The 20,095-nt window shown below is 40.3% G+C and overlaps 1 protein-coding gene across 1 annotated transcript in view; it reads left to right on the top strand.

Moving 5' to 3' along the window:
- The window catches only part of LOC137334173 (transketolase-like), a 40,752-nt gene extending 32,643 nt beyond the window's left edge, over positions 1 to 8,109 (top strand). Inside the window, exons 12-14 of the mRNA XM_067998734.1 lie at positions 626 to 722; positions 3,141 to 3,263; positions 6,409 to 8,109. Of these exons, the coding sequence (XP_067854835.1) occupies positions 626 to 722; positions 3,141 to 3,263; positions 6,409 to 6,587 (399 nt within the window). The 3' untranslated portion in view covers positions 6,588 to 8,109. The remainder of the gene's footprint in view (positions 1 to 625; positions 723 to 3,140; positions 3,264 to 6,408) is intronic.
- The last annotated feature ends 11,986 nt before the right edge of the window (positions 8,110 to 20,095 follow it).

The raw sequence follows: 20,095 nt of genomic DNA, 5'->3' as shown, positions 1-20,095 counted from the left end.
TGATACTAATATTGCAACTTTAGCATTGCTATGAAGTGGTTTCTGTAGTGATGCTAAAGTTGCAGTATAACCCTGGATTAGGGACCCTACCCAATTCTAGAGTGAGACCTGGTAGAGGAAGTCTCACTATTTGGGTTTGATATCTCAAGAGTATAAGTGCTGCATGTGTCAAACCTGTTTTTAAATAGTTTGGGATGGTGAGAGCCCCTGGAGTACATCAATGTTTAGGAGAATGCAGATGTTCCCAACTGTGCTACCCTCCACTAGTCAACTTTTGCTCGCTGGGAGAGGAGCTCTGCACGTGCATATAATTTCTTTCTCCTGGGAAGAGAATTGCAGTTCATACATGAGATACTGCCTGGCTGGAACCAATACAACAGCTGCAGTAGAAATGCCCCATTTCAACCAGTCTTTGTAAGGGATCAAAAATGCTGCTCAATTTAAAATTGAGTTGACTATTTATTCATTCAAACTTGAAATTGCTATTTTCACTTATCAGTAATGTGCACAGAAAACACAATTTTATTGTAAAAAGCTTTTCTGTTGTAATTTGTGACTAAATTAAAATGATGCAAATTAAAAGAAAGTCCTAAAAGTCATGAAAGAAAGTTGTTTATTCTGGCAGGTTTTGCGTAAGACAGACAAGGATGTTGTCACCATTGTTGGTGCTGGGGTGACGCTGCATGAGGCATTGGCTGCGGCCGCTCAGCTGGCTGAAGAGGGTAAATATGAAATAACCGAGCTGTTGAAAGTGCATAAAAGTAAATCTGTCCCTCTTTGCAGTTTTTTAATTTAATGATCAGACACTTCTGTACAAGCGGTTTCTTGCTTTCAATATTTTTTTCTTTTATCACAAATAATTGCACAGTTCTATCAGATTTTATAAATATCTGTGACTGTGATGCACTTTTACATTATATGATTTAATTACCTTTTAATAGACACCCCCCCAAGTTAAGTACTAAATAGTAGAATAAAATGGCTTTACTCGGTATTGAATGAATGTTACTTAGAATTTCATCTGAGTTGGGAATCTTTGTGAGTAAATACATTATATAGAACTGAGAAGTGTCCTACAATACACCACGCCCTTTAGTATGGCACTGAAGTGTTAACCTAGGTTATGTGCTGATGGCCTGGATAGGAGTTCAAACCAATAATTTTCTGACTCAGAGTTTGAACTTAGAGACGAGTGCTACCACTGAGCCCACATTTTTGAGTCTGGAGTGAGCATCAGCAGGCTATGCAACTGAGGGAGGAACTATAGCCAACCCTGACCCTTTTATCATCTGATTTCTACACATTTGCACTATACAGCATTGGCTAGCAATCCTTTAATGTTTTATTGTGGTGTAAAAAAGCTGTTGCTGCCTTCATAGATTTGATTTTCACAGTTCACTACATTTCAGTAGATTAAACTTGACAGTTTTTCTAGGGATTTACAGTACGTGACTAAAATCAAAACAAGACAAAAATTAACCATGTTCCCCCAAATTTGTAATTATTATGCAATAAATAATGCCACATCAAGATACGATCTGAGGAATATAGCAAGCACACTCAGAGTACAGACAACTGTATCAATAATACAAATGGGATTTTATTTAATCAGAGGCAATAAATTACAGTTATGAACTGTAGCAATAATAAACTATCTTTTTGTTAATATTTGTGCTTTTTTGGTTATTCAGCTCCTATTTTAAAAGACATCCTTTATATAATTTTCAGCACACAATTTAAATTGACTTTTAACAGAAATCAATTATCAAAGTTAAAATTGCTCTTGCAGGAATTAAACTTTCTGTTAATAACTGATGCACCAACATAGCTTTGAAGCATGTTATTAAGTGGCAGAATCTAAAAAGCCAGCACAGTGCAGTAACTTAAGCTGTAGCAGCATCTACTAGATGTGAGTTGGGCACTTAACTCAAATGACTCTAACTTGCTAACCATCACAGTTTGTGCATTGAAAATGAGAAAAATTGGCTCATCAGGAGTTATGGGGTATATTTTTCTTGATTTGCTAATTTTATCAAAAAAGTAGACCTGAGTATAAACATGAGACATCACTTTATACGCACACCTGCATTGTCACTAATATCAACATACTGGGAAACATGTATCGTTTAGTTCTGTTGAAATGAATGGAGGAATCTGGGCAATCAGGTTTGCTGTTGAGCAGAACAGCCTATATGTAATATATTCCTTAATCCCTTACTAAATTGAGCCCATTGAAAACATGGATAAACCATCCAGAATGGCAATAAAAAGTTGTGACTTATGACACTGTCTAATTGGTAGTTAATTTTTGCACTGATTTTGTAAACTTTTTCTTCATTATACATAGATTCTTCAGACTATGTTATTTTCTTATTAAAAGCAACAATTTTAAGGTCAGCAACTTTGCATATCACAGTGTACACGCTGAGCAGCTCATATTGGGACTCTAAATGGACAATATGAATTATGATTAGAATATTTGTTTCATTTCCTTTTTTAAAAAAAGGAGTAAAACCTAGGATTGTTGAATGTGAAAATAATTAAGCCAGCAGCTAATGTGTCACTGTGCATCTATTGAGTAAAAACCAGGAGAAGAAAAAGTTAAATCTGTTAATTACTCTGTGCAATTAATGATCAGTGTTATTTCTTCAATATCGGAGTTATGTGCAAGCCCTGCTGTCTAACAAGGGGTAATTGAAAGCTTGGTTTAAGAGAGGTATTCACTGGCAGAGAGAGAGGCGAAGACGTTTAGGGAGGGAATTCCAGAGAGCAGGACCAAGGCAGTTAAGGATGTGCCAGTAATGGTGAGGTGAAGGAAGGTGAAATGCACTGAAGGAAGTACGGAGCACTTTGGAAAGGGGAAGATGTAGGGCAGGAGGAGATCAGAGATAGGATGGGACAAGGCAGTGGAGGGATTTATAGACAAGGACAAGGATTTCGGAGTATTGGGGGAGCTCCAGAACTGGGGTGGCCAGCAGCAAAAATGATCAAACTTTCAAATTGTCATAGTTCTCCTTACTCTCCCTTGTGAGTAAGGGATTTGCTGGAATCTGTATTTGGAAATGGTTAATATGTTTGCATTATGTACAATCAAATGAAAATGGTCAAATGTGCAATCAAAAATGCATCTAATGTTGCAGATGTGTATGTCCGAGTGATTGATCCATTTACAATCAAACCACTTGATGATAAAACGATCGTTTGTTGTACAAAAGGCACCAAAACAAAGCACATTATCACTGTGGAGGATCACTATTATGAAGGTATGGTTTTAAAATGCATTTGAGCCAGCACAGGCACGATGGGCCGAAAGGCCTCCTTCTGTGCTGTATGATTCTATGATTTATAGCATGGGCCAAATGTTTGCATTTTCACACTTAGTTCAGAAAGTGGTTTTAGAGTTCTGAGACACATCGCCCATTCTGTATTCTCTACAAGCATTGGCATTAACAATGATACTAGTTGCAGTCCAAGATGCCATGGTACCAAATCCAGCTCCTCTTTTGCAGCAGTATACAGCTGACAGGTTTGTGATCCTGTTCCACACAGAGTTTTCAGTCTCTGTTTTGCCATTAAGGGGGATGTGCCAAGTGGCAGCTACATCAAGAGTGAATCACCCCAGGCTTCTCACATCTTATAGGCAACTCAAGAATGGCCTTAGCAAACCACCTTGCTTCATGGCTAGAGAATGGTGCATGTCACAAAAGGAGCATTGAACACTTCTAGATCAATTATAGCTCTGTCTAAAGTTCCTCAATAATGTCATTTCACCCCAGCTTCAAAATATCAATTCAAAGTGCCCCAAAATGATATTTCTGTTTCCAATTTCAGCCGTGCTTCTAGGCTGACAAATTTCTTGTCTCCATGAGACTATTATGGGAAAACTGCATTAACTCAATCCAAAATTTGAGACATTCACAATCATTGAAAGAGAGGAAATGAACTAAATTCAAACCCAACTCTCTGAGGTGAGAAGTTAGTGTGTAGGCCTGCTGGAAATAAAAGGAACAATTTACCTTTTGCCAATTTCCTCTTCACATTGTTCTTGGACTCTCAATCCTTCCTAAGGAGGGTTATGGTGCAAACCCCACCACCAGCTTCCATGGGGCACTCCTGTGCTTAGTTGCTCCTCCTCCCCACCCCATGCTAATCATGGAATGCTGATGGTGCAGGCTCATAACACAAAAATCCTGGGGGAATGTAGTGTGGGTGGGAGATCTAATATATCATGTCTCTGCCCCCTTTTCTTCTGTACAGCATCTTCAGTCTTTCACTTGCCTGTCTGAAATTGTTAGAATGCCTGTATATTATTTGCATATTCTTCAAATTAAAAGGGATTATGTTAACGTGTTATAACTAAATCAATAACTGGTTAATCCCCCTTCAACGAGCCTGCGCAATAAGATCTGTCTCTTGGCTCATTGTACTCACAAATGAGAAACCGTGAATCAGTGTGGCCTTCCTTGTCTTCCTCCAGTACATCCATAACACAACCCTATTCATACTGGCTACTCCCCTATGTTTTCTTGACTGACTGACTTATTATTCGCCTACTATATTCTTATCTTTTCTCATGAATGGTTAATGAGGAAACCCTCCAATCAGGTTTCCAACACTGCCACAGCACTGAAACGGCCCTTATCAAAGTTGCAAATTACATCCCATATAACTGACCATGGTAAATTATCCCTCCTCATCCTTCTCGACCTGTCTGCACCTTTTGATAAGGTTAACCACACCATCTTCCTCCAACGCCTCTCCTCTGTCATCCAGCTGGGTGGGACTGCCCTCGCTTGGATCCATGCCTATCCAGTCATGGCCAGAGAATCACCTGCAATGGCTTCTCTTCCCGCTCCTGTACCGCTACCTCTGGAATCCCCCAAGGATCTATCCTTGGCCCCCTCCTGTTTCTCATCTACATGCTGTCCCCCATCCGAAAACATGACGTCCGGTTCCACGCGGACGCTGACGACACCCAGCTCCACCCCACCACCACCTCTCCACTGCCTTTGATTTGTCAAGCTGCTTGTCCGACATCCATTACTGAATGAGCAAAGAATTCCTCAAACTAAATACTGGGAAGACCAAAGCCACTGTCTTTGGTCCCCACCACAAGCTCCGTACCCTAGGTGCTGATTCCATCCCTCTCCCTGGCCACTGTCTGAAGCTGAACCAGACCAGTCGCAACCTTGGCACCCAATTTGACCCTGAGCTGAGCTTCTGACCCCAAGCTGAGCTTCCGGCCCCATATCCTCTCCATCACCAAGACCGTCTACTTCCACCTCCATAACATTGCCTGTCTCCACCCCGCCACAGCTCATCTGCTGCTGAAACCCTCATCCATGCCTTTGTTACCTCTAGACATTTTTTATTCATTCATGGAATGTGGGCGTCGCTGGCAAGGCCAGCATTTATTGCCCATCCCTAATTGTCCTTGAGAAGGTGGTGGTGAGCCGCCTTTTTGAACCGCTGCAGTCCACATGGTGAAGGTACTCCCACAGAGCTGTGAGGTAGGGAGTTCCAGGATATTGACCCAGCGACGATGAAGGAACAGCGGTATATTTCCAAGTCAGGATGGTGTGTGACTTGGAGGGTGTTGTTCCCATTCGCTTGTTGCCCTTGTCCTTCTAGGTGGTAGAGGTCACCAGTTTGGGAGGTGCTGTCGAAGAAGCCTTGGCGAGTTGCTGCAGTGCGACTCTACAACTACAACAACGACTATTCCAATGCTCTCCTGGTCGCCTCCCATCTTCCACTCTCCATAAACTTGAACTCATCCAAAACTCTGCTGCCTGTATCCCGACTTGCACCATGTCCCATTCACCCATCACCCCTGTGCTCGCTGACCTACATTGGCTCCTGGTGCGGCAATGCCTTGATTTTAAAATTCTGATCCTTGTTTTCAAATCCCTCCATGGCCTCGCTCCTCCCTATCTCTTTAACCTCATCCAGCCCTAAAACTCTCGAGATCTCTGCACTCTTCCGATTTTGGCCTCTTTCACATCCCTGATTTAATCGCTCTGCCATTGGTGTCCGTGCCTTTAGATGCCTAGGCCCTAAACTCTGGAATTTCCTCCCTAAACCTTTCTACTTGCCTTTTAAGATGCTCCTTAAAACCTACCTCACCTGTCCTAATATCTCCTTATGAGGCACAGTGTCAAATTTTATTTGATTACTATCCTGTGAAGTGCCTGGGGACGTTTTACTAGATTTAAGGTGCTATAAAAATGCAAGTTGTTATAATGTCTACTATACTCCAGGCCCGATCTTGTACTTTTGCAACCACTGTAGAATTAGTCTTTAATATGTTTGTGTATATATTTTATATTAAACAAAAGCTTACTATGGCTATTCTACCTAGTACATCTATTTTTACAGTCACAACATTTAAGCTTTTCTGTTTGCTTCCAGGTGGTCTTGGTGAAGCAATGGTAGCTGCTGTTGCTTTGGATCCTTCCATTGTAGTGCACCGCCTGGCGGTGTCTGGTGTAGCATATAGTGCAAAATCAGCTGAGCTACTGGAAAAGTTTGAGATTGATGCAACGGCAATAGTGAAAACTGTGAAAGACATCATTGGAAATAAAGAGTAGTCCCACATTGTGTAGCACAATGGGATGAAATTTGATTGTTTTCAATGATTTGTTTATATTAAAAAATATGCTTTGGATGTTCCTTGGATTTACCTAATTGTAAGCTTTAAAATAAGCTATGAAAATTACTTGAAGCAGTCTCTGCAGTGACAATTGTTGCCTATCGTTTTTTACAGCCACTGGAAGTGTTTGTTTCTGTTCCAGTGGTGGGCTAATAGTCACAAAACATGCCCACTTAATGGTGTACAGATAGTTACAGCTCCTGATTTGTTTTAAAATAACACCTGTTAAAAACCATACTTTACCAGTTTGTTGTTCTTTCCTCAAATTATATAAAACGGCTACCTGCCCTAGGATTAGATAGGAATTAAAAACGTCAAAGGCTAGAAGTAAATGGGCTCATGTCTGTGCTAAAATAGCAGGCAGTGGAATGTCATACAAATGTGTTAAACTCCATACCTTGACAACAATTCCATCCCCCTCCCAGGCCACTATCTCAGGCTGAACCGGACTATTTACAATCTCTGTGTCCTAGTTAAATGTTGAGCATTCAACCCCTTCTCCTCTCCATCACAAAGACTCCCTACTTCCACCTCCATAACATCGCCCACTTACCTCAACCAATCTGCTGAAACCATCTGCAATTCATCTGTCACCTCCAGATTATTTTACCTCAGTGCTCTCCTGGCCGGCCTTCTTTCTACCACACTGCATAAACTACAGCTCATCCAAAACTCTGCTGCCCGTATCCTATCCTGCACAAAGTCCCACTCACCTATCACCCTGTCCTCACTGACATATATTGGCTTCCTGTCCTTGTGTTTAAATCCCTTCATGACCTTGCCCCTCCCTGTCCTAGCCCGACAACCACCTCTCCTGAATATCCGTTCCTCTGAATCTGGCCTCTTGTGTACCCCCCTTCGCCCTGCCATTGGTGGCTGTGCCTTCAGCAGCCTAGGCCCCAAGCTCTGGAATTCCTTCCTTAAGCCCATCCACCTCCCTTTCCTTCTACATCAAAAGGTGCTATATAAATATAAGTTGGTGGTGTTCATCTATTAATGTTGCTAACACTAATTTGTAGGTTCCAATAGATTTCTGTTTCTTTAAATGCAGTAGAAACCTCATTCACTAAAAGTTAGTTTTTTCTCTCACCAAAAACCTTTTTGTTCAAATAGCCATGTGATTCAGGAACTTCTAACTCCTTTTGTAGATGCAAACAAGAACCAAAATAACCCATAATTTGGCTGCTATTTATGACAATAAATGATGTGGCTTTGCACAAGTCAGAGATGAGTATGTGACTCACTGCCTCCATTTTTCTGCTGGCATAACAAAAAAATGGTTATTGTTTTATGACTGTTGGAAAGATTTTAATTAAAACAGCTTTTTTAAGGTTGCTTCTGAAATTTCTGAGTCTACTAAGATTCAACTTAAAAATGCAGAGTTTAGAAATACAAGTTTTGTTTGCGAGATGATATGGCATGTCAAAATAATAAAATTTTTACAGACAAAAAAAAAGAAATCCTGAGGTTTTTTTGTAGCTGTCAGGCAGTGAATCTGCATTTTGTTCCATCATTGATTTAATGAGGGATAATGAGTGAGTGCATCCAGCTGTCGACGTGTTTCTGCTGATTTGAATCGAGCTGTTTTCTGTCAGGTGGTGAAAGACATAACTGAGATGATTAAGTGCCTGGGAGCTGCATGCGGTGCTTTGGCAGGTTTATGCTTCTGTATTGGATGATTTGGAAATGAGTAACTATTTCAGATTTTTCCTGAAACAACATATATTTAAAGGACAAAAACTGAGCACCTGTCCAGGTAAGCTCCCACAGAGCATAGGAAGTTCATTTTGTTTAATTTGCTTTGTGCCCTGATGCTTTTGATTCCTGGCCAAAATATGATCTGGAAAATGAGTTATTAGACATAGTGAAATACTTACTGTAGTATAATGAGCTGAATTTATTTCTCTCTAATTGATTTCATAGCAGGAACATTGATTTTTTTGTACCCTTCAAGATGCAGTCGAGGGTGAAGCATCCTCTGTTCTGCCCCAAGAAGTGTGACTCAACCTCAGAGTACCCTTTTTATTTGAATTCCCATTTCCCCCAAGCAAAATAATGTGTGTATTATATATAGAATTGTCCTGAAATATAAATTGTTTAAACAATCTGGTTTAGAAATGGCTATAGATCAACACGCTTGGCTAGATCTCATCCTGCGGACAACTGTGGGACTGTTGAAATCTATTAGCCAAAAAAAACTCCATTTCACTTCTTGCCTCGGGATTCATCCCACAGCTACCACAACCGCAATTCCCTCAAGACTGCTGCATTAAAAAAAACTACCTGATAGACTTGAGTCCTGACCTACTGCTGGTAATTATATGGAAATCTGTGGTGGTAATTTTAAAGAGTATTTTATGCCCTCTCTCCTGAAGATGCTGCCACCTTAGATACATGTTAATGGGCAGTGGGCTCCCTCTAGTGGTCATTATTAATGTGCGATCTTTGTTAATTTTTCTGTCTCTAAATATACACTAGATTAGGCCAAGGATTAAAAATATCACAAGAGGCTCTCATAGGCACATAGCACCGAGCCACTTCATTTACTTCCACCGGGGAAGCACCTTCAAGGGTATTAGAACAAGTTTGAGAAAAAACACACTATACACCAAGGGGAAGCCCGAGATAAAATACTAGGCACATACACTTACAAGCTAATAAATCTGTTTAACTTTATCACTTAGTTTAGGCAGTTTATTTCTGATGGTGCAGATTAGGGTTTCAGCAGATTCTGAGAGTGGTGTCTGCACTGCTCAAATTAATGTGCAGAGTAGTTGGTGAGGATCCAACAAAACGGATCTTCATCCAAATTCCAGGTTGAGTTTGCATCAGTATAACTCATTTGTGCCAACTAGAATATCGACTTGAGGTGACAATGCAATGTAAACTGTCTGCACAGTGAATGTTTATCAAATGGAGGGGGGGAGGACATTTCACAGTAGCAAAATCATTTACCATTTTTGAAGAGCTAATTTACTATTCTGTTACATCTAGCACGCAAAGACAATCTTCTCCCATGGTTTCCAAAATATTTGATTAGCCAATAATTATAGGTTCCAATCTGCTTCAGATTCAAATCTGTTTTTACATTTTCCCCATAACTTTCTGCCATCCCTCAACCTGGAATGGTACAACCTCCATTGTATGGGAAAGTCAGGCTGGTCATTTCTTGGACTACAATAACCATCTATGATTAATTTATTGGGAGACACAGCTCCTATCCCCTTTTTCCCGGATGGTTCACGGGCTTGATTCTGATCTGAGTTCGATCATCTCAGCTGGGGCAACGGTTGGAGCACCCCTGGGTTTAAAAAGGAAAACAATAGGCCAAAGATCCTGATCCTGATCACTACCCTTTCCTTCTGGAAAGCAGGTGGATGAGAACAGGATCGAGCTCTGTTGTGATGTTTGCAATGCTCAAACAGCTAGTGGACACTGTCTGGTTGTACACATGAAAAATGAATGCTCGGGCAAGACAGTGGACGTCTATTGGTGATCGTGGGACAATGGCCTAGAAATTGGTTTGTGCCAGACTTTGGGTGCGAACGCAGGAGCAACCACAAACTGCCTCGCCAAAACTGAGCAAGAGAATCACAGAAAATTGGTCCTCTTGAGTCATTAGGACATGACCAGCAATGCGCTGGTCGAGAAAAGGCAGACATTGACCAGCGGGACGCCAGCTCTGGACCCACCATGAATCTGGGAGAGGGGAGGGGATCAGTGGCCTGCAGTTTTAATGTGGAGCCAGGAGGAGCACTTCTGCTCCTTCCCTATCAACATTCAGATAAGTACTTATCGTTCTGCTGGAAGCATCCAGCAGTGCATTTAAAGATAGCTGATTTGGCTGCAGTTCGCCTGAGATTTGAATCTGAAGCACGTTTGAATCCATCACTATTGGGTATATGATGCGTGCTGCTTTCATTCACAATCCAATATCACAGGTCCTGAATTGCACATGAAATGGGGCTATGCCCGTTCAGGTGGGTGCTCTGGACGACTACAGGGCGCTGTAACCAATAAGGCATGCAGCAAATACCCAGTGCAAAATAAGAGGTAAGAGATGTAAGTGTAGGGTAATATCTAGGCAACAACGATCACAACACAATAAAGTTTAAAATAAGGATTGAGAAGAACAAAAGTAAAACAAAGGCCAAAGTAATAAATTTGAAAAAAACTGATTTTAAGGGGATGAGAACGGAACGAGGGAAAATAAATGGGAAACATTTACTGACAAAGGAATAGAACAGCAGTGGGAAACATTTAAAGCGGTGATCAATAGAGTCCAGGAGAAATATGTCCCACTAAAAAGCAAGAACAAACTAGCTAGTAATGACACACCATGGATTAATAAAGAAATAAGGGCAAAATTGAAACTAACGAAAAAGGCATTCACTAAGTACATAGACAAAGGAGAGGATGACAAAAAGGTTAAGAAAGAAGTCAAAAAACAATTAAGAAGGCAAAGAGAATCTATAAAAGTAAATTATCAAGGAGTATAAAAAGAAATAGTAAAGTATTCTACAGACACATAAATAACAAGAGAAAAATCAGGCTAGGGATAGGGCCACCAGGGATACACACAATAAACTCAGGTAATGACAACGAAATGGCAGAAATATTAAGTAATTACTTTGCCTCAGTATTTACCAGGGAGACTAACATGGTGGGCATGACATTAGAAGAAGAGATCAAGAATGATATAAAAGACATTTAGGATAGAAAGGGGGGAAGATAATTGATAAACTAATCTAACTTAGAGAGGATCAAACCCCTGATCTAGACCGATTGCATTTACACATATTAAAAGAAGTTAGGGAAGAGATAGTAGAGACACTATAACGTGTGTATATATATATATATATATATATTATAAATTCATTAGAAAATGGAATCGCGCCAGAGGACTGGTGGACTGCTCATGTGATTCCCATATTTAAAAAGGGAGATAGAACAAGTCCAGGGAACTATAGACCAGGTAGCTTAACGTCGGTGGTAAAAAAGATAATGGAATCATTACTCAAAGATGTAATAGAAAAACATCTAGAAACCAAAACTATAATAAAGGATAGTCAGCATAGATTTCAAAAGAGAAGGTCATGCTTGACCAACCTTATTGAATTCTTTGAAGTAGTAACAGAAAGGGTTGACAAGGGTAATGTAGTCGATGTAATATATTTGGATTTCAAAAGGCCTTCGATAAGGTACCACATATTACCAAGGTCAGAGCACGTGGAATCAGGGGACAAGTAGCAGAATGCAAACTGGCTGCAATACAGAAAATAGAAAGTAGGGGTTGAAGATAGTTACTCAGATTGGCAGAAGGTGAGAAGTAGTGTTCCACAAGGATCAAAGCTGGGACCACTGTTATTCACCATTTACATAAATGATTTGGACTCAGGAATCAGAAGTACAATTTCAAAATTTGTGGATGACACCAAATTGGGGACACAGTTAATACTGAGGAGGGCTGCGACAAAATACAGGGATACACTAATAAACTTACAGAATGGACGTGTAATTGGCAAATTAATTTCAATATAGTTAAGTGTGAGGTGGTACATTTTGGTAGGAAGAATATGAAGGCCACATACTCCATGGAAAATAAGCGGGATCTGGGGGTACAGATACACAAATCACCAAAAGTAGCAATGCTTTCTTTTAAAAACGGTACTGGGGTTATTTCTAAATGAAACATAGAAAATAGGATCAGGAGTATGCCATTCGGCCATTCGAGCATGCTCCGCCATTCAATATGATCCTCTATCTCAATACCATATTCCCGCTCTCTCCCCATACCCCTTGATGCCTATTGTGTCTGGAAATCTATCTAGCTCCTTCTTAAATATTTTCAGTGACTTGGCCTCCACAGCCTTCTGTGGTAGAGAATTCCACAGGTTCACCACCCTCTCAGTGAAGAAATTTCTCCTCATCTCAGTCCTAAATGACCTACCCCCATATCCTGAGACTGTGACCCCTCGTTCTGGACCCCCCTAGCCCCCCAGCCAGGGAAAACATCCTCCCTGCATCCAGTCTGTCTAGCCCTGTCAGAATTTTACATGTTTCAATGAGATCCCCACTCATTCTTCTAAACTTGAGTGAATACAGGCCGAGTCGACCCAATCTCTCCTCATATGACAGTCCTGCCATCCCAGGAATCAGTCTGGAGAACCTTCGCTGCACTCCCTCTATGGCAAGTATATCCTTTCTTAGGTAAGGAGACCAAAGCTGCACACAATACTCCAGGTGTGGTCTCACCAAGGCCCTGTACAACTGCAGTAAGACATCCTTGCTCCTATGCTCAAATCCTCTTGCAATGAAGGCCAACATACCATTTGCCTTCCTAACTGCTTGCTGCACCTGCATGTTTGCTTTCAGTGACTGGCGTCTTTATACATCAACATTTCTGTAAGATCTCATAAAAAAGATTCAGAGTCCGGTGGTATGGTAATTTTAGGTGAACTTTATGACAGTACTTCAGTCATGGTGGTCAACAACTGAAAGAAGTTTTTTAGAACAAAAGATTCAGTGGAGAATACAGTTCACATACCATTGGCTTACTGATGTCAGGTGATCTGCATTGTCATGCTGTGATTGGTCCCCTGTGCTTAGCAACAACTGAGTCATTTGCTGTCTCATCCTGATTGGACGAAAGACAGAGACATGAGGGTCCTGCACATACACAGCTTAACTGCTGACAGTGATTGCTCCCTCTGCCGCCACCTGGTGCCACATTGCGTGATAGCCTAACATCTAGTTTAGCAACAATTAGAACTTTATTATTAATCAGTCCCAGTGACAGCTGATAATTCTCTATCAGTCCCCCCTTTGATTCTCTCTAATATAGAATCACAAGAGTTAAAACCTCAGACATCACTAGTTACATCACTACAAACTAACTCCATACATGTTCCCTTAATTGTTGCTGTGTTTCGCCACATGTCCGGACTAGTAGCTCCACACAAATTTATACCAACCAGAATTTCACCGTGGCCACAATGAAAGTCTGGTTTCAATAGGTTAATTAACCTCATCATTCCAATTTAATCCAAGGAGTTCCCCCACCCCACCCCACTTATAGCTTCGCAACATCACTTCATAGACAACTTTCCCTCAAACATAACATCCCCCTGTGCGATGTAGACATGGTTTGCAGGAACCTGCAAAGCGTCTCACCTGCGGGGCAGCGGTTACAGCCGCCTGGTTGCAACAGCATTTAACCAACATATACAAGCAATATAAAAGGAAGATAATTACAAGGAATAAAATTAGACCTTGCACCAATGAGGTTCCTAGTGAGCCTAACCATCCCGTCACCCAACCCCACAAGGTGGAGGCTGGAGGCTGTTTAAGTTTTTCTACCTCCTTTCGGATTAGTGATCTCTTCGGAGCTATCTGGGATGTAGGTACAACATTCGGCTCCTATTAGGGCACAAGTGCCTCCCTGTTCAGCCAGAAGGTAGTCAAGGGTCATTCTGTTCTGTAGGGCTACCGTGCGGATTGCTACCATTTCCACACTAAACTTACCCAGTGCTTCAGAGGTATCATTGGCCACCTTTTCTAGGATGGATGCCACGTTAATGGACCCTCTTGCCAGCTTTGCGGTCCCATACCAGGGAACCAAGATAGCGAAGAATCTCTCCACTTCTGTAATTGATCGTCTCACTCTTTGCCAGCGAGGCGGCTCCGGCAGGGAGGTCGAATGCCGGGTGTATGGTGTAACATAACCCAAATAACAAGATCCTGTCCAAGATTCTGGTAACCAGGGGTAGGCCTTGTGACCGCAAATAAAGTAGGTCCATTATAGGCGCTATAATCAGGAATGCCTTCCGGTGACCATCTATCTCTAAAATGGGAAGAAGGGTCGGAACATTTGGGCAAGGACATCACATTACGCGATTCACGGTCTGGGTCGTTTGTCATGTCGACGTATTGTGAGCAATTGCTCCACCCCATATCCTGTCCCTGATCATGATTTTTGATCAGACAAATTGTGCCATTAGCTTTTCCAGCTGATATGTCTGCCAATGCCAAAAATGGGGGTTGGGAGGTTCTGTTATAATCTGGCTTGTACCACCCCAAGAAGGCAGTCAAGCTACACCCTGTTCGATTTGGATAATAATCTCCCCTATAATAGCCTACTCTGTAACCCCCTCCCTGGGTAAAGGCTCCTTTCCTAGTTCCATCTCGACCAATTTCCCAACCAACACCATTTAAATAATACTCTGCCTTTCTGTTTTTCTTTCCGAAGTGGATAACTTCACATTTATCCATATTATATTGCATCTGCCATGTATTTGTCCACTCACTCAACTTGACTAAATCGCTTTGAAGCCTCTTTGCATCCTCCTCACAATTCATGATCCCACCTAGTTTTGTGTTGTCAGCAAACTTGGGAATATTACATTTGGTTCCCTCAGCCAAATCGTTGATATATATTGTGAATAGCTGGGGCCCAAGCACTGATCACTGCGGTACCCCACTAGTCACTGCCTGCCACCCCGAAAAAGACCCATTCATTCCTACTCTCTGTTTCCTGTCTGTTAACCAATTTTCAATCCATGCCAGTGTATTACCCCCAATTTTGCTTTAATTTTGCACACTAACCTCTTATGTGGGATTTTATCAAAGGCCTTCTGAAAATCCAAATAAACCACATCCACTGGTTCTCCCTTATCTATTCTACCAGTTACATCCTCAAAAAACTCCAGTAGGTTTGTCAAACACGATTTCCCTTTCATAAATCCATGTTGACTTTGTCTAATCCCATTGATATTTTCTAAGTGTCCTGTTATCACATCCTTTAATACAGACTCTAGCATTTTCCCTACTACTGATGTTAGGCTAACCGGTCTGTAGTTTCCTGTTTTCTCTCTCCCTCATTTTTTAAATAGTGGGGTTACATTTGCCACCCTCCAATCTGCAGGAACTGTTCCATAATCTATAGAATTTTGGAAGATGACAACTAATGCATCCACTATTTCCATGGCTACCTCTTTTAGTACTCTGGGATGCAGATTATCAGGCCCTGGGGATTTATTGGCTTTCAGTCCCATTAATTTCTCCAGCACTTTTTTTTACTAATATTAATGTACTTTAATTCCTCCTTCTCACTCGTCCCTTGGTTCCCTAGCATTTCTGGGAAGTTATTTGTGTCCTCTTCTGTGAAGACAGAACCAAAGTATTTGTTTAATTGGTCTGCCATTTCCTTGATCCCCATTATAAATTCTCCCATTTCTGACCTACATTTGTCTTCACTAATCTTTTTCTTTTTATATACTTGCAGAAGCTTTTACAGTCCATTTTTATGTTCCTTGCAAGTTTACTCTCATAATCTACTTTTCCCCTCTTAATCAATCTCTTGGTCCTTTTTTGCTGAATTCAAACTGTTCCCAATCCTCAGGCTTGCTACTTTTTTTGGCAACTTTATATGACTCCTCTTTGGATCTAATACTATCCTTAATTTCTTTTGTTAGCCATGGTTGGGCTGCTTTTCCTTTTGTGTTTTACATAAATGGATAGAATTAAAAAGCAGGGAAGTTATGTTAAACTTGTATAGAACTTTGGTTAGACCACAGTTGGAGTACTGAGAACAGTTCTGGTCTTCATATTACAAAAAGGACATAGAGGCATTGGAGAAGGTGCAAAGAAGTTTAACTAGGATGATACCAGAACTGAGAGGTTATACCTATCAGGAAAGTTTGAATAGGCTGGGGCTCTTTTCTCTAGAAAAGAGAAGACTGAGGGGTGACATGATAGAGGTCTTTAAGATTATGAAAAGGTTTGATAGGGTAGATCTAGAGAAGATATTTCCACTTGCAGGACAGAACAAGGGGCCATAGAAAAAAGATAGTTACTAATAAACCCAATAGGGCATTCAGGAGAAACTTCTTTACCCAGAGATTGGTTTAGAATGTGGAACTTGCTACCACAATAAATAGTTGAGGTGACTAGCATAGATGCATTTAAGGGGAAGCTAGATAAACACATGAAGGAGAAAGAAATAGAAGGATATGTTGGCAGGGTTAGGTGAAGACGGGTGGAAGGAGGCTAGTGTGCAGCATAAGCACCGGCATGGACTTGTTGGGCCGAATGGCTTGTTTCTGTGCTGTTCATTGTATGTAATTCTATGTAAAATGAGTGCATGCTATAGTTGACGCTTCAATGCCCATTTATTGCCTGAAAAACGGGTGCTGCACAGTCCAATTTCTAGGCCCATATCTCAATGATATTTTTGTACAAATTGAGTGGTGGGATCCACAATATCTGGAATCACTGTCGGCATTTGTTTGTGTTCATCTCTCAGATCATGCATGTTAAAGAGAGGGATATATTTTAATATGAGGTATTATTAATATTTTGATTTACAGAAGAACAATTATGAGTAGAGACCACAACAAAAGGACTGTAGGAGATCTAAAGCTATGAAAAAGAGGTCAGAACCAGAGATGAAGATGCAAACAAGGTGAGCATTTAATGGAAATTTTCAATACTTTCTCAAATCTGAAACATTTTATAATAAGCATAAAGAGTGCAGTCATGTCTACATTGTTTGTTACCAACCATCAAACTACTTAATGTAAGAAGGGAATTAATGTTCGTTTACAAACAATATACTTCTTATTCTCACTGATTGTAAGAATACGACAGCTTGTAAACAGAGATGGAGGTTGAGATCATTAGCTATGTTATGTAAAACAGCTTATCTTGAGTTGCTAACATGACGTCAGCATGGTGGGAAGACTTACGACCATGAGATAAGACCAGCGGTGCTTACGTACAGAACAACACAGCCAAATAGTATAAAGATAGGGCATGCTGCCTCCCAAAAGTTAGACCTCTCAAGAGGGCACGGTTGGAAGTCCATCAGGTTGGATTGTTTGCTTGTCATTTAATGTAATCTGTAGACAGTTGTATTATAACTATAATACTGTTGAATGTAATGTTGAAGACAGCTGTAGTGCAACTCTGTTGCAAGTCAATCTATTAAACTTGCTATTTTATAACCACTTGGGCTAGAATCACACAGAAGTTATTGTTGATGGATTAACAACCTATAGTTGCGACAATAATGGAGAAATCAGCTAACACTGATAATGAAAAATATTAATTAGTAAATCTCACTGATTTATCAGATTGATTTAAAGACAACATATTCAGCAAAATTGATGCCTCATAATTTTTCTTTCATCAGAGTTCCTTCTAGTAGCAGCTAAAGAACTTCAGGTCACTTGTTCCAAGTACCTTTGGGGTTTATAGTTTCTGCACTGGAACCTGTATTATTTCACCGAGTATATTTCTTGTTGATTTCTATTCATGATACAAAAAGCCCATATGATTCCAGCTGTTATAAGTTGCAAACTTAAATAATTTTAGTTGTATAGTAAATGAATGCTCTTGACAGGCTTTAGGAATCAGGGGAGTCCTTTTAGAAAATAAATAGATGGAATGAGACATTCATTAAAACATGCATTATTAATCTACAAAATCAGTAACAACAACTTGCATTTATATATGGTTCTTTTAATATAAGGAACATCCCAAGGCACTTCACAAATGGGCATAATGCCCAGTGGTAATGATTAAAATCTATCCCAGTGTTTCTTGGACTTTCATATCTAGAGATATTCCTACATTTTACAAGAGGAAATAAATATAAGGAATATTTGTCGAAAACTTAATTACCTATTATATACAATGCATTAACTCCAAACACTTATTTTCAGACAAGTAAGAATTTTAATTAAAAGAAACTTGATATCAAGGGAAGCTGTGTTCTAAACGATGGTCAGAACAACCTCTTCACTGAACAAAGGAAAACAGTTCACATTTATACAGTTTAATTAGTAATGTCTGTCTATCATAGAATATGGGCATACATGTACATTCTTTATTAGTTCAAGTGGTTAGTCAATCAAAATAGGGAACCCACCCTCTGGTTCCTCATGACTGCCTCGTGATTTTTTTAAACACTGTCTGGGAAAGTATGTTTCCTTAGTAACAGTTTTTCTTATCAGTGGGTCTGTACCTAGTCTCAAGGCTATATGGTCATTCATTTCTGTTAGTCAGACAATTATCACATAAGCAAACAATAGCTCTTCTGTGTGTCTTTGGTGAGAACTAAAACATAAGCTTTCTATTATATTCAGCTGGTCAGTTAACATGGTCAACTTATCCATCATGCATTTCTTCTTTTTTTGGTTTTAAGGGTATTAGAAAATTAATACCATATTAGAAAGTTAATATGGTCAGGCATTTCTTTATGGTTTAGGTGTATTAGAAAGTTAATATGGTCAGGCATTTCTTTATGGTTTAGGTGTATTAGAAAGTTAATATGGTCAGGCATTTCTTTATGGTTTTCCACATTCCCCCCTTTTGTCCTTTATATATAAAAAAGGACAATACTCTAATAGAGCATTATTCCACCCAGACGTTCAAACTCCTCCTGCACCTCATCCTGTGTCACCGCTATTTGCACCATCAAATTTGTGGGCGCTATATGTGTACCCAGCTTGGACATCATAACACAGCAGCATTTGACAAAGCAATAGGCTATAAGAATTATAACAACAAATATGACTAGTCCCTGAACTAGAGAAGTCCCAATAGAACCCAGCCATCCTGTTGCCCAGCCCCAATGAGTGAATGAAGGGGGCTGCTTGAATTTCTCAATTTCCCTTTGAATGTGATCAGCCAAATTAGTAATATTCTCTGAACTATCAGGTATGTAGGTACAACATTCAGATCCAATTAGTGCGCATGTTCCTCCTTTCTCTGCCAATAGGTAATCAAGGGCCATACGGTTTTGTAAGGTGGCCATACGAATGGCTATCATCTCTGCACTTATTTCCTTTAAGGCTTCTGCCATATCATTAGCAACTATTTCCCAGATTTTGGCTAATTTTATAATTTCTCTGGTGGCCATGCTCACTCCCCACCTAGGGAAAGCAATGGCCCAGAATCGGTCTGCCTCAGTAATTACCCTCTTTACTCGTTGCCCAGTAGGATATTGAGGCAGGGATGATGAGTGTCAGACATATGGGATCACATATCCCAAGTAACATGATCCTGTCCATTTTTGAGGCAACCATGGGTATGCCTTATGGCCACAAATAAAGTAGGTTTCATTATACGCAGTAATTGCAGGGGAATTCTTTACGTTTATTCTATCTATGTAAATTTGGCCACCTGTGCAAGGCTTCCATCTGATGGTACTACTGATGCTGGTTTCTGTCATATTTATATACTGAGTGCAATTACTCCATCCCATTACATCACCCCTTACTGAATTCTTACTCAGACATATTGCTCCATTAGTTCTTGGTGTATTTGTAAGGATTAGAAAAGGAGGTTTATGAGTCTGATCATAATTAGGTTGGTACCACCCCCGAAATTTGGTTTCACATTTTGTTGTGATTGTGTACTCCTTCCATTGCTTTCTCACAAACA

The sequence above is a fragment of the Heptranchias perlo genome, chromosome 17 (genome assembly GCF_035084215.1).
Source record: "Heptranchias perlo isolate sHepPer1 chromosome 17, sHepPer1.hap1, whole genome shotgun sequence".
Classification (NCBI taxonomy): domain Eukaryota; kingdom Metazoa; phylum Chordata; class Chondrichthyes; order Hexanchiformes; family Hexanchidae; genus Heptranchias; species Heptranchias perlo.
This window is presented reverse-complemented; position numbering and strand designations above follow the sequence as displayed.